A 15,966-nucleotide genomic window follows, 5' to 3' on the forward strand; every position below is an offset into this window, starting at 1 on the left:
CACACATACACTTCAAAAATTTTAGGAATCGCATAATCTACAATTTGATGAAACACAAAACTATTTTTGGGTTGTGAGGAGCTGGTTGACAAGGTAATAGTGATAACAGTACCAAATAACACTCACGCCACACCATTTACTGCTGGTATTATAGACAGGCTCTCTCTTCTGGCTTGCAGGAAGTGAGATGGAAAATTCTGAGAACACAGTGTTGTTCTGAACACGGGATTGCACTTGCAGAATGAGGATTGCTATGTGCACACTGAACACACCTATTACTGGATGTCTGCTCCTAGCTGCCATTACCAAACCAAAGCCTGGGTTGAGAAAGGATCCTTTTTTTGTGATGGGCAATATTACAGTATAAAACAAAGATAAAGATTCTCCTACTGAACTGATTAAAACAGAAGCTGCAGAAACAGTTAAAAGTACCCAGGAAAACAAAGTCAGTGACTGATCCAAGTGGGAATACCTCCCTCACCTACTAACTTTCAAACCCAGTGATTTTAATCTCTCTTTGAGGGAAGGAAAAGGGGAAGTTGTTATCCTCTTTATAATGAATTCAAGCCTGTTGAAAATCAAGTTTTCTTGTTTCGGTTACCTTTTGCAGCCTGTTTAAAAGCTGCCAATACAGATCAGGATTCTGTCTAAACTAGACTGTTCTACCCACTCCATCATGCTGCACACCCAAATATACTTGCTGTAAAGCCAGGTCCTCCTTTTCCCCCACCCCCCTCCACAGGCAATCTGAGCAAGATAATTCCAGCACCTATATGTCATCCAAGAGTGAGATACAAAACAGCATCAGTAGAGCAGCCAACTCAATAAAATATGCTGAAAAAGGGAAGCCAGTAGCTATAAACAACTTTTATACCCTTTCGTAGTTACAGGCAATCACTTGGGAGCAACAAATTCTGGTTTGGGAAATTTTTGCAATTTCAATGTTCAAGCATTTTCCCTAGGACTACTCTGGTTGCTACTGGCCTTGATACCAAAAATTCTGCAAGAACAAGTACAGAAGGACAATTCCTGAGACTCTTAGAAAAGCTTTTAACCCTTGTTTCTGCTTCTTGTCCTATTCAATTAATCTAGAAAAAAGACCTATAAATGAAGGTGTTCAGTTTAAGTTCAGGCACTCAGGGCTCAGTTTTAATGGTCTCTATCCATTTTCCCTCTTCTGATAAAAACTAAACCAAATGGTTGGACAGAATTGCATGAAGCATTTAATTAGTTACTTCTTACAAGGTGCAATCTATATTTCCAAGTGAACATTTACATCTACACCACCAAACCCATCAGATACCCAGTTTTGGTAATTTAATGGTAGTTTTGTCATTTACACTAATGGAAAGTATAATGTTTTTCAAGGAAAAAACCCAAATATCATTGTGTTATTTAGCAATTCTTATACAAGCTCTAACTTAGCTGACAATTTTTGGTCCTGGCTGATACTGTCTGGCCACTTCCAACTATGTAAAAGCATGCTTAGGGGGATCCAAGAGTTACCGTACCTGCAGTTTTTTTCAGCACTGCTTTACTTGAGTCGTGGCCCAGAATTTGGATTTGATTCTGTTTGAATGCTGTTCACAGAGGTATTTTACAACCTGCTATGGGATATAAAGCACAGTCATGCTAAAGAACCTTCCAGAAAACTGAAAAGAAACCCCCAATTTTTGCAGGATTTCTACAACATGCTTAGCAAAATGGAATCTTTCTGGTCTTCTGATGGTACTTATACATCTTTAAACTGTGCAAAGAATGTTACAAATATAGTAGTTTACTCTGGGATTAACTCTCCAGCATACAAATGAAGGCCTATTGTTGCTCACAGCTGAGCAGGTTATCGAGCTAACCCAAGGTGATCTGCAGAATCCTCACATTTCAGGCCCCTCCAACAAATAATGCATTTTGCTAAGATGTGGCTGCTATTCAATTCCAAAATGGCAAGATATTCAACACCCTTCAGGTTCATCAAGTGTTGCCAACGGGGTATAACCTCTACACCTGTGAAAGACTGGGAGCTATTCGTGATGAATCAGTACTGCTTGTTCTGAACCCTTGTCTGCTCTCGAAAGAGGAGCTTCCTGTATCTTCAGCAGTCTATCATGATACCCAGTGTGCATATAGAAAAATTACTTCAGCCACAGGATGACCAGAAAACACAACTAGAAATGTATTCAGACCCAGACTGACATTCCAATGCAAATGTCAATGACAGCCTTTGGTGACTTGATCGTGGAGTGCCTCTGTGCACCCCAACCTGGCCAAAGGTCCAAGCAAACCAGCAGAGAACATGGAGACTTTGAATGCAAGCAAGAGCAAGGGGCTAGAAAGGAAAAATAACCTGGAACTTAGCCCTGCAGAGATGAGTGCTTTGAACTGAGACAGAAACATGAACAGGTCTAGGATTAGATAGGCACACAGTGTTCTCTTTCTTTGTTGTATTCATTCCTCTTTGATTTTACTTCTAACACCATGAAGAAAAGAGACTTGGATCCCCACACTCATAGGTCACAACAGCCAGGAAGAGCAACAGGTACTCAGCTGCAGTTTGGTCACACCAGCAGTGCTCAGGACACTGCCCACAGCTCGGTCTCAAAGCGAGCTCATGGGCATGCAGAAAGTGTCTTGGCACCTGGTGGGCAAGGACCAGGCACACCCGTGACACAGCACAGGGCATGGGCACAGCACTGTATGTGAGTTAATACCACACATACAACCACAGGAACAAAAACCAGGGCTCCACAGGACAGAAGAGCTTGTCTTTGGAATTCTTTTAGGCAAGAAATCGGGGAGAAAACAAAATGAAGTAGAAACTGTGCAAAAATTACTTGTCTGTGAACTTGAACCAAGTTTGTGGTTCTGAAGACACAGCACACTTAGATCCTTCCCCCATATCAGGATGCAGTGGAAGTTCCTAATTCTCTGTCACAGTGAGTGGATGCCACAGAGACCAAAAGGGACTGGAAAGACACAGTGAGCCCAGCAGTAACCTCCCAAGCAATACAGCAGGCACAGCCCCTGAACTAACTGAACAGAGCCACCCTCTCAGGGCTCACCAGCTCACCACAGACTGAGCAGGATGCAGGAGGTAGAGCTGGTCCTACTGACACCCATACACTCTCAGGTTTTATTGTCCCAGCAGTGGGTCTGGCCTAAAACAACACAAAACTACTCAGAATTCAGGCAAGCAAAGAGATCACATTACTGTTTAGAAGATATATGGGAAGCTGTTTCTTAATACCGCATTCAAAAAAAGAAGGTGATGCAATACTGATTATTCCATTAAATATTAATTACAATACAGCTGCTTTCAAGCTACAACATATTCCTTTAGATAACTGAATTAAGGGACAGGAGAACTGAATGAGTTTTGTGTGTATTTGGCACTTCTCAATTACATTAAACATTAAACTCAATTACATTAAACTTCAGCTCATGTGTAATTATCTCCAAATATTAATCTTTAGACTTACAGATTCAAGCTTTAAAAAAACAAAACAAAAACTTAGGACTCTCAAATTTGTTTAGATGACTCCCAAGATCCTTCTTACTGTTCAAGGAGCTTCAAGAGTTTATTCAAGACCTTTCATCAAACATTCCTGAAAGAGAGAATGAGGTTACCTTTTCCTCCTACAAATTTTAATTTGCATACAGATACCATCAGTTGGATAGCAGGGTTACATACTTCTCTCCTTTCCCTTCTACTTGAACTTGGTAATCAAACTCCAGTAACAGCAGACACCAACGAGACTGAATTTTATTCTTCAACTTTGAAGGACTGAAACCTCTGCAAGGAAAATGTAAAGCAAAGAGCAGTAAAGTAACTGCACACTTTTCAAAAGTAACCTCCAAACAACCACGCTCTGGAATTAGTTTCTCCCATTGCAGAAAGCTCTTCAGACATTTCTTCATGCTGTGACTGATACCCTAGACCACCTCCATCTCAAACTGACATGTTACCTCCAACACCAAAATTGTCAATTAAAATAAATGAAAAAAGGCTGCAGGAAAAGTTTTTTCTTTCAAGAGCATTACTCAGTTCCAGTAATATTTAATGGCTGGGTCGATCACAGGGTACAGCTCCTCTCTCTGCTAAAACAAAATCCAGGATTTGCTTTTGCTTTTGTATTTAGAAGGAAAAAAGGAGGGGAAAAAAAGGCAAGAAGCTTCTAATATTTGAAAATATATATATATACATTTTTTTTTTTTGTTTAACTGTTTGGAGACCACCAAAGTTGCATTAAATTTTATCCTGCTTGGCAGTTGCATATGATTTCTTTATTTTCCCTTGAATTAAGCAGCAATACATGACAAACTTCAAGTATATTTCCCCCTTTTCAGTAAGAGGTACTGTATACATGTATACGAATTGTATTGGATTCAAACTTTCAGCCTCTCTTCTCACACAAGGTCAAAGCTCTACATTGTTGTAATTTTCTTTTTCAGTGTTTTTTCTCCAAGGCAGTCCTCCACTGGGAAATTAATATTCTGCATGAACAATGAACTCCTTGCATGGCCTTTGAACCTAGTGGTTGCTAGGAGGCCTAAAGAAACCCTGGAGTACAGCCTATTTAATAGCATGTATCAAGAGATTATTCAGAAGCAAAAATGTGTGATTTTCTAAATTGTCTGCTTTTTTCCCTCCTTACTTCCATCTCCATTCATCTGTCAAACAATCTTTAGATTTCATATGAATTGCATCTGCATCAATTTTCTATAATTATGGGCAGTTTGTTCCCCAAGTATTGAAAATGTGACTGGCCAGCCACCAATGCTGCTTCAAATCAAGCAAATATCAAACTGCTCCTTACTCAGTTGTACTGAAAAGGCTGCTCAAAATCAGATGTGCTTCACCACCGTAGCATGAGGTTTGCACTTCCATTATAAACATGGTTCTGCTTAGGGACTGTATTTTCCTCATACAAACACCATGGCACTGACTGCAGAACCATTACTCAGTATTTCTCTGTGCTGAAAGAAATATATATAGCTTCTCTATTCAATTCAGGCATACTTGAATATTAAGATTTCAAGCTTTTTAGCATCTTACTGAAGGTTGTTTGATTGTATGCATTTCCATATTTCCCCAAGCAGAGTAATTGAGGCAAAACCCCAAGGTTTCTTTCCCACCCTCCACCCCCATTCCAAACAATGAGGCATTTAATTAAAAGATAACCACAACAATGTTAATGGTGATGAGGTTAAATGGTTGGATAAACAGAATGCAGCCCTCTGAAAAGCCCATGTGTTTCAGGACACTTTCTCCTCTGCAACACTCTGGGTGACAAAGAAAGTATTTGTATTCCTGATCCTCACAGTTTTTACACCAGTGGACTTCCTACAAATTTCCTGCAAGGAAGAGAGTTTCCTCCAAATAGTGAGAAGTGTACACAGTAGCTATTCCTCCCAAAACTAATATTTGGAAAGACAGTGGACAAGGATCCTTTAAAAAAATGAATGTGGCAACTATCCACTATGAGAGAACAATTACATTTCCAGATAAAAGCCTAACAAGCTGTTGTTAAGGTTGAAAAAACCAACAACAACAAGAAAAACCCAAAACAACAAAACCAACAAATATTTGCTGATTTTAATTTTCAACGTGTTCTCCCTCCAAAAACTTTAACAAATTAGTAAAACTTAACATGACATTTGTTCTTATCTTCAGTTGTTGCAATTGAAATGACTACCCTCTATAGCCATAAACAAGTATTCTTGGCCTGGAGATTACTTTAAAATATCTATAGCAGATTAAAATTCTGTTCCCCCTCCTACCTCTCAAGGACACGGGTATCTGCCAACAAATGCAGGGTGACACATCTGATTCTGCAGATTGCTGGTGTTTGACTGTCTGGTTGGTTGGTACCAATCTTGCCAACATAAAGCTTTCACAGAGCCAGAGCACTTTGCTGAAGAATTAAAAACAAGCAAGAACCACAGCACTTGGCATAAAATGCTCACGTGAGCTCCTTCTCTCTTAAATATGGCCTTTCATACTGAAAGAAGGGCCTAAAAAGCACTGACCTCAACAGATCTGACACAGGGTGTCTTACACTGGGAATACCAGGACATTCACCCAGAACAAGAAAAATCTTTGCAGTATTGTCAGATTCAGCTTTCCAGACACTTTCAAGTCCTGCAGCACCAATGGAACAAGTCAACCACTTCACCAACACAACCATTCTCCTCTTCAGCTGTCCAAGCATAAATTTTCCTTGTTGTTTCCACTCACTATGTGACTTCCCAGGAACCAGAGCAGAGCACCAATTGTCAAAATGGCACAATACTCTTACACAGGCAGATTTTTCAATAAAATGCACATTATTTCTCTTGTACTTGGGCATGAAAGAAAAAAATTAGTCACGAGGCACTTTTAAAACATGAAAAACCAATCCTGACTAAAGAGATATGTTTATTAGGGCCAGAGACAGGAAAGTGAGCACAGAACTGAAAACCACAATCTTTGGCTCAACCTTTGCAGCAGAAATGAGGCAGAAGGGGACAGCAGTACAGGGCTGGAGTCGTTCTCAGTAATGCATTATAAATACCTTAGTTTTCTCCTTTCAAGGAATCTGCCTACTCAACCTAAATTGTGCCTCAGAGGGAGAAACGTGCCTTTGTGATAAATTGGAATTTGCCATCATAATAATGAAACATTATGTCCTATCATCACAATAAACAGGCAGCAGAACAACAAAGGAGGTTTCCAGGATTTTCTGCCCCCGGCCCCCTCCCCATCAGCATTTTCCCAAGTCGTCTTTTGGGTGTTTATGAAATGCCTTAATTCCAAGGCCATTAAGATGCATTTCTGCATGGAGCAGATTCTACAAATAGTATCGAGGCTTTCCAAAATCTCACCAGCACTCCATCGGAGGCCAAGCCTCTCCCTGATGCCTGCCTTTCCCTGCGCTGTTTTTTGTTTTGTTTGTGCTTTCTCTTTCCCATGCACAAACATGTTGGTGCAGTGTCCATTATTTCCCTACGGCCTTCCTTGAAAGCCACTGACAAATGAATATACATGCACGTGTGTGTTCCAGCACATACAGAGGTCTGGTCTCCTTCTACACCTCAAAAAACAAATGCAAATGTGTTTACAGTCATTTTCACCAACACATGCCTTGCCATTGCAGAAACATGCAGCTGAAAGCCTGAGAGACTGTAACAAGACAACTGCATTTGCAACCACAAGTAACCCTTTTCCTTTCCAAAATGGAAAAACACGAAAACCTGATGAATTAACTAGAGTTAACTGCATTTTAGGAGGAATGTGTGGGAGAGCAGTAAATATCCAGCACATGCTTTTACGCACAAAAGGCGCAAAGGGCTCCATGCTCTGCACATCCAGTCATTTTTGTCTGCTCTTCCGCAACAGAGATGCAACCGTATCTCTCATACATTTTATTTCACTAGACTAACAGATTTTAAACACCATATTGCGAGGACACCGCTGTGAATCTTGCAGAGGTACAAAATGGTGGATGTATGCTATTTTTTTTTTTCATTATTCCTAACTACTCAGCCTCCCGATCGCAGGCTCCCCTCCGTACCCACCAACACATCCTTCCCAGGCAGACACATGCCGAAGCAGCCTCGCAATAAAGCTCTCTCGCATACACAAATTATGTTACAAACCTGATGTCATGTAGCCCCGTGATGCCTGGGAAATAAAAGCTGGGGGGAAGTGCTTGTGCAGTCGGTAGTCCTTCTCGCTGCGGGACCTCATGCGGTCTGAGGCCCGGTCGGAGAAGTCGGAGCTAGGCCAGGCCCGCCGCAAGGTCGTACTCCGCGTCTTCTTCATGCTGAGGACGGCCGAGCCTCCTCCTGCTCCCGCCGCAGCACGGCTCAGGGCTGCGCGCTGCCGGCCATCAGCCGAGCGCGGCCAGCGCCGGGCCGCAACCTGCGCGCATCGCGCCGCTCCCTCTTCTAGGGCGCCAGCCGCAGGTCCCTTCCTTTTTTTTTTTCCTCTCCCTCGAATGATCCAATTTTACACACGTCCCACAATGCATTACACTTCATTTGCAATCGGTCCGGCTTATAGCTCCCAGATTTGCGTGGAGGAAAGGCACGTTATGTGGCTTCTCAGGCAAAAAAAGGAACGGGGGGGAGGGGGAGCCGGAGGGGGGCTGGGGACGAGAGATGTGCAGCGTGGGAGCTCGGGGGTCCCGAACAATGGCCCGATTCAGCCCGGCCGTGCTTAGCCAACTGTGAGCCCCGACACAAAAGGCCCAAACAAACGAGGAAAATCCCGCGGCCGCCGGCTGCGACCCCGACCGCGGCGCGCCCGGCGCTGGGGAGGAGGCGGCAGCTCCCGGCGCGGCGGGAGGAGCGGCGGGAGGAGAAGGAGGAGGGAGAGGAGAGGAGGGAGGGCCCACAGACGCCTCTCTCGGCCGCGGGACGAGCGGATGCAGCCGCGACCCCCCCGCCCGCCGCCACCGCCGCCTCCTTCCTCCTCAGGCCCGCGGCGCCCGGGCGGCCGGCAGCGGCCCGCGGTCCCCGGCAGCGCCGCGCCTCGCCATGGTCGGCGCCGACTCCCGCCCGCCCGTCCCCGGGGCTGGATCGCCGCCGGCTCCGCGCTAGGGAGGGCCGGCGCGGGGTGGGAGGCCGCCGGCCGCTCCGCCCGCCTGCGCGGCCCGCCCGCCGCCTGCCCTCCGCCTCGCCGCGCCGAGAGCAGCCGCTGCCGGAGCGCCGCCCGGGCTCATGCCACTCCCGCCGCAGCCGCGCTACTCCCGCCGGGCTCCGCGCTCCCCCGCGCGGCACCGGCTCGCAGGCGCCCGCGTACGAAACCCGTGCGCGGCAGGGACCCGGCCCCCTCCCGCCCCGCCTCCTTTCCGTCCGTCCGTCCTTCCTTCCTTCCTGGCGGTGGCAGTGACGGCGGAGCGCCGGGCCGGGTGCGCAGCGCTGGGCACCCCGCACGGCCGGGCTGCGGGCCGGACCTGGCCATCGGCCCCTTCGGGCAACGCGGGGCGAACGGACGGACAGGAGCGAGGGAAGGGCGCCGGGACAGAGGTGCATCCCCGGGGCACCCTGCGCAGAGCCGGCGGGGCTCACCCTCGCATCCTCCGCCGCCTTTGCCCATGGGCGCCTGAAGAAGCGGCTCTCCCCAGGAGGGCCCAGTCAGCCACACCGCCACACTGAAACCCAGCACACTCCACAAGGGTGTCCAGGACACCCGGGCTGCCCCCTCACTGGCGGGAAGCGGGTTCCCACCCTCTCACTGTGGCTCACACATCTACTCCCAGGGCACCCTCTTGAGTGGGGCCTGGCCACCCGGGCATTTCATGAACTCCAGTTAACCAGAACTGTGCAAAGGAACTCGGTTCCTCCTCTGCAAGGCAGCTCTGAGCACGCCCGGTGTTGTCAGGTGCTGCCACCGTTATCAATGGGCACAACTGCAATGCAGGGATGTGAAAATGTTGCTTTTGCAGCCTAGTTAAATTACTTATATATTTATATTTTTATAATCAATCCTTCTTACAGTGGTTTGTGTTACATTTATAAGAGTGTGGAAAAACAGAGCACTGTAATTTTGTACCTGGCACTTTTCAGTAGAGGTGAACCAGTAAAAGGATGACCATCAGAGAACGAACTCCATAGCAAAGGCAGTGGACCATGAGATATCATCCCTGGGCTGCCTTGCTGCATGGCTGTGGGTGAGTCACTGCAGCAGCCACCTCAGCCCATCTGCCTGCGCTCTGCGGGCAGCACACACACCAAAGAATTACGCAGGGGATGCAGCAGTCCCTTTCACATGAATAGAATATACATTAATGAAACTCAGCAAGAAAACTGAAAGCTAAATGCTATGGGGTTCTTTCTCATTCAGCCTCATCTTTTTCCAGCTGAGAAAAGCTATCAGGAAAGACATTTTTCCACTGATACTTTCTTTGTATACTGGTAGCAACAGGAAAAGTTAAGATGAGAAAAAAGATGGCCTAGAGCTCCTCTTGTAAAAACATAAGATTTTCCCTCATGAAACTTACTCATCTAGCCATTTACTCATCAACCTACGCAAAGCTTATAATAGAGCATGTTTTCACCCTCAGACCAGAAAAACCATAAGAACTTTTAGAATCATTCCATTTTTCTCCTTGAAGCCTGAGGTTGGGGTAGATTGGTTAGCACTACCTAGACAAGTCAATCCTAAAAAATGTACCTATTTTACCAAATGTAGAAGCTAATTAAATTCTATTTAGAAGCATAAATTCACATTGCACTATCTGAACATTGAATGAATGATGGCTTTGCCTTTCCAGCAATTAAGAAGTGGTTGGATATAGTTGGCCAGCTAGCTTCAACTTATTGCTGAACTAAACTCAACTTTTCTCCTAGTCTAGACACAGCCCTAGATATCAATCTGTTCCATTAAAAGATGACATGAGACAAGAGACAAATAGGAATCAGCAATGAGGAGGAAAAATGAGGTCAAGAAATAGAAAGAAAGAACAAAGCAGGACACACACACAAACACTCTTGACAACAAACAAGGCCCCAGTGACCTTTACACTGGCTTTTTGTATAATTATTCCTAACTAAAATATTCTAACAAGTATCAAATAAAAAAATATGGGATGGCTCTGCAAGTGTCAGATAAAGCACACATCCCAATTCATTTCAAGCAATTTGCTGTGCACTAATGAACTGGTGACTGCACAGAAGTCTTTCAAGTGGCTTTAATTGACTTAATTTGTACACTTCCATGAATTGTCACAAGAGTCATACAGTACATATAATTAACACATGGTATTGTCTGCTTAGCAGTTCTAGGAATTAGACTGGTTCACAGTTTTGGGTACAGATAATGACCCATTTTCAATGTGTGGTAATTTTAAATGAATAATAATTTGCTCCTACGACTATGAAAGGAAGAGGGAATGAGAGAAGTAAGCAACTGTAGTGGTTTGACCATCTGGCAAGATCAATTTTCCCTTCCCACATGTGGGGAAATCTGTTTAAAAACAATTTAAAAACATCTCAGTATTGAGACATTGTTCCTGTGGTCACCTAAAGTTCCTTTTATCAAGTCTTCTCACAGTTATCTTGTTTGGTTTCAGCTTAAAGTCTCCTGACATGGTATCTGAAAGAGTACTCCTCTTTGAAGAGAGGAATTCAGAGCAAGTTTCCTCCTGCTCTTGAATTGTTTGAAGTCAAGTGTTGTTACTGGGATGAATCAAATATATAATTAAAGACCAAGTTTAAGTTTTGGCTGTTTTCTTTGGAATAAGAGCTAGAACTGTGAGTGTAATTGATTTTTTTGCTTCAATGGCCAAACTGAAATAAAACTATTTTCTTCATGTGATCTGAAAGCTAAAACTTGAGAGCTTTAAAAAAAACAAAACAAAACAAAAGAACAAACAAATCCACAACATTTTATTCTGAGACGTTTAAGTTTACTTTTTTTTTTAATGAAGGAAAATAAATTTCTGGATTCATATGGCTATGTCAGAGCAGAGTAAGGAAAAGATTCTCAGCCATGGAAATTGTCTAATAGAGCTTGCTAGAAGTAAGGAAAAATTCTTCTTCCAGGCATGAATTACACTAATGGGAATCTGAACACTTGGTAGTGATGAGAAAAATTGAGATGGTGGCAAAGCTTGTGGTTTTGGGTTTTTTTATTCATCCATAATTCTTTGGAGGGGGTTTTGTTTTGGGTTTTGATTTTTTGTTTGTTTTCTTGGGGAGATTTTTTGTTTAATAAGGGAAAGGTTAAACTCAGAAACTTTTTATTGAGAATACGATAAAGCATTCATTTTTATAATTTGGTATTTAAAGTCCAACAGGAACCATCTCTATCTTGCATTACTGGAGGGAGAGGTGATGCTTGGATAAATAGACCATAGAGATCTTGGGGAAAAGGTCTGAACTAAACAAAAATTAGGCATCCTGCCTGCCTCATAACCTAACAATTCCTTATCAAGAATTGGCAATATAATAGTAGCCATTTCAAAAGTATAGATTTAACAGTATGAATTTCAAAAAAGAAGTTTAGTTCCATATCAGACATTACAAAGGATTCTTAGATGTTCCATCACAACCCTTCTTCAGCCCAAGTTCATAAGGAGCCTGAAGTCTTTTGGAGAAACAATTCAGTTTTTGCTTCTGAAAATATGTTTTATCTTTTAAAAAGTGAGAAAACAAATCTTACTAAGAATATCTATTGCATGTGATCTTCATAAACATTTACTAGTTGCTGAGCAGGCCTCTTTCCATTTTGTAGATGGAAAACAGAAAAGGACATAACTTGCCCAGAAAAGTGTAGGAAATCAGTGGCTAATGCAGTGTTAAAACTTTGGGATCTCAGCTCCTATTTCAAGGTTCACTTTTCCTTATCTGAAAAATAATTATGTAGCAGAGTGCAATATGGTGAGCTGTATCTGTGTTTCTCTGCATGCGTATGTGTATGCATGCTTGTACGTATATGGCAATTGCTCTCATGTAATGCGGTATTTCAAGTTTCAGCTGGGACTACTTTTTTTTTTCCTTCCTATGACAAACAAGTTTCCATAGGGACAGCAGCAGGCTTCAGTAAGAGGGTGGGCTGGTGTTACTGCCTTAGCTACTTCCTTGGCTTGGGGACTGACTGCATGAGGTTTTTCAAATTAAATAAGCACACAAGCCGAATACTAAAATAAAAAAGGCAAAATAATAGGACATGCAAGGAGGAAATCCCCCTCTTCACTAAGACAAGCTACACCTCTAAAATAATTTTCTCTCAAATATGCATTAAAAGCCTGGGTTCTGCCTTACCTTGCCTGTGGCACACAGCCTGATCTGGCTGCCTCACGGAGGAAATTAGGAGGGCTTCACTTTATTGCTGTCAGCTGAGCTGGTGCCTGACAAGCAGCCAACACCACAGGAGGAGCTAACACCCCCAAGATGCCAAGTGCCACACAGAGTTCTGTGGCATCACACTGCAGGTCTATGATAGGGGTCCTTTCCCCCTGCCCAGCTTCAGAAACAAACACTACAAATAACATTGGCAATACTGGGACACATGGGAGACTTTGCACTAAGGAAGGCCACAGTCACAAACAGGGAGCAGAGGGTCCTTCTGTGGCCTATGAAAACAAAACCATCACAACCTGTAACATTTTAAAAGGGGGAGACAGGATGCTGTGAGATTCTGGCAAGGAATTGCAGGGATTTTGAAAGTAGGAGAGGGAGAGCAGAAATGACTAAACAAAAAATAAAGTGGGGGAAAAGCCTATAGTACAAACAGTTGGAAAGCAGAGGAGGGGGAGGAAAAATGGAGTGTGAGAAGAGGTGGGAAAAATGAAATTATGAACTTGTGAAAAACCCCAAGCTCATGTATAACATCACAGGCCTTGGTAATCTATAGGTTTATTAGATTTATAGCCTTGCATAATAGAGTTCCTGAGAAAATACATTGCCAGCACATTATAAATCCACGAAGAAGAAAGTTTTCCATGTCGTAAACTCACCATTTTCATGTGGGGATTATTTTATCTCTCTGTTAACAAAGGTTAAGAGCTCAGACTCTGAAAGACATGTTTTTAAGCAATCCTTTACGGGTTAAGGCAGTCTGGCAATACACCATAATTGTCTTTGTCTGTAGGAAGCACTACTTTTCTCTTCCAGATATTTGCAATCAGATATACTAGCAAGAACAAACCAGAAACCTCACTCACACCCTTTCACATCAGCCCTTGGACTTCTGACACTAACACTATTAATTTGTAACCTCTCACTAGTACTTGTTGTTACTCAAATATGCAAGAGAAGCCAAGTAATTGTAATCCATGCTTGTGGTCCAGGTCACAAAAAGAGGCAGCCTTTCTTGATGGATTTATTGGCAAGGGAAAAGTTGGGCTTGCCCAGACAACTCTCTTCTTGAAGAGAGCATTTGAGAAACTCCACCAAAAAGGGAAAGAAAAAAATCCCAAGGGCAAAGGTGTAAGTGAAAAAATTTCCAAATAGAAAAAAAGAAAAAATGTTTCAAAGCCTATCACAAGCAAGTCTTCAGTCTTGCTATCAGTTGTGTTATACCATGGTAGTAATCCTGGCTTACTTACAGCACCTCTTAAACTAGTTTCAGATCATATTTCTCTCAGTGTTATGCTTTGGGAATGTGTGATGACAGGAATGCAGCGCTGCTGCTGCACACGTGCTGTAGTTCACCGATTCATTTTTCTGTGTGCTGCCTTATGTGCTGTGGTATTTATTTTAACTTGCATGACTTTTAAGAAAAACCTGTCTGTGTAATGAGAAGAAAGGCTCCCCTGTTTTCGTTCTTTTTCTTTTTCATGCCAGACCTTCTGATTGCATTTGTGCTCTTTCTGCACAGAAGACAATTGATGCAGAAGGTTTCTCAATCTGGATGCCCAAATCTACCTAAAAGCCAGTGTACAAACAGGAACACTTGTAGGATACAGCTTTTGTTTTGATGCATGCTTTTCTTCTCCTATTATCACTGACTCAATGCAAGTTAGATAAAATGAGTGGAAGCTGGGCTTGTAACTCCTCAGTGTACAAAACTAACAAGAGAGGGAGACGAGCCATGAATCCTGCACAAATTTCCTCTCACATATAACAGAATTCTAAAACTTGGAGATGTGGACTTACAGCAATTCAAATCACAAGTCAATTCATTCACCGGCTGTTCTTCCAAAGGATATAGTAGCAAAAGATATGCCAAAAATGTTGGTCTCAGCTTTCTTGTTTTCCACTGGTGTCACATATCATTAGTACCCTGGTATTTAAGTAACACACTGATATATGGGGACCAGCTGTACTGGAAGTTAGAATAACAGCCTAACCTTCTGCTTTGGGAGTTGAAACAATGGAGAGCAAGAAGTCAACAGCCAGTGTAGGTCCCACCAGCAGTAAAAGCCATCACAAATTATCTTCCTAGAGATTAATTCCCACATCTTTATGTCTATCTATTCCCATTCCTCCACAGAGTCTATGTTGCAAAGATGGCACCATGCATGTGCAGGCCTTGGGCTCTCGTGAAACTTCTGGGTGCTACATCAACACAAACAAGGAGATTCTGTGTGTCAGGCAGGTACTTTTTAAAGAAAAAATGCACTAAGAAAAAAAGGCCCTTGGTAGTAAGAAGTGGGCAGTGTTTTGCATCTTGCATGGCTTGCATTGTCCTGCAAAGAGGACAATGAACATATTTGATGGGCAGTCCTAAAAGCAGCATACCAAGGAAACTAAATCCCAGCAGCTGCTATAAAACTGCAGAACATTTGCTGAATAACCCATACTAAGGGCCCTCTCAAAATTCTTGCTTATACAGCTGTGCAATATAGTGACTATATTTTATAGTTGTATATATATAGCATGTACAAGAGGCAGAGATCTTTAAAATCTTAGAAAAATTTTCAAGAGGCTACTCCACCCTTTGTAAACAACCTCTTGTCATTCAGTTACTTCCATATGTGCACAAAGCTCTGCCTAAATTTAACAGGCTTTCAAAATTGTGGTTTAGTACTGAAAATGCATGGTTTCTACCAATAAGTTTGAAAAAAATGTAAGCAAGAGATAAACTTACAAATAAAAAAGTACCAATTTCTCACCTCACAGAAAAGTAGTTCAATCACTTCTTAGATATTTATTATAGTCTCAGATTCAGAGGCTGTCTCATTGGCACATACATTTGGGCAGGAAAAAACTCTAGAGAGAAATCAGAAGAACAGACAAAAATTACATGACTCTACACACGCCTGACTCAAAGGCTTCTGGAAAATCAAGGCAAAATCATCAGTCTGCTTGTCCTCTGGCCCAGACTGCAGCACTGCAGGGTCAGTTTGTTCCTGTGAAGGTGGTACTCTTTAGTCACTGGTTTTCAGTGGGACCTGGAGTTTGTCCCTTCTCTTCTGATTCTGCAGTAGTGCCCATCAGAAGGATAATTTCACTCCTGGGACACCTACCCTGACTGGCCCTGGTTACCACAGCTTGTTGCCATCCTCCACTGGGCTTTTGAATCTCTGATATTACCCA

General features: G+C 43.1%; 1 protein-coding gene across 7 annotated transcripts in view; it reads right to left on the reverse strand.

Annotated features, from left to right (window-relative positions):
- The window catches only part of STOX2 (storkhead box 2), a 144,479-nt gene that overhangs the window by 63,346 nt on the left and 65,167 nt on the right, over positions 1-15,966 (reverse strand). For 2 of the 7 annotated variants that reach the window (XM_058023962.1, XM_058023961.1), the window contains exon 1: positions 7,636-8,280. The exons of the other annotated variants lie outside the window; for them this stretch is intronic. In XM_058023962.1, coding sequence (XP_057879945.1) covers positions 7,636-7,801 — 166 coding nt within the window. In that variant the 5' untranslated portion in view covers positions 7,802-8,280. Of the gene's footprint in view, positions 1-7,635; positions 8,281-15,966 lie in introns of those variants that run through there. 7 annotated transcript variants of the gene reach the window in all.

The sequence above is a fragment of the Melospiza georgiana genome, chromosome 5, assembly GCF_028018845.1.
Source record: "Melospiza georgiana isolate bMelGeo1 chromosome 5, bMelGeo1.pri, whole genome shotgun sequence".
In the NCBI taxonomy this organism is placed as follows: domain Eukaryota; kingdom Metazoa; phylum Chordata; class Aves; order Passeriformes; family Passerellidae; genus Melospiza; species Melospiza georgiana.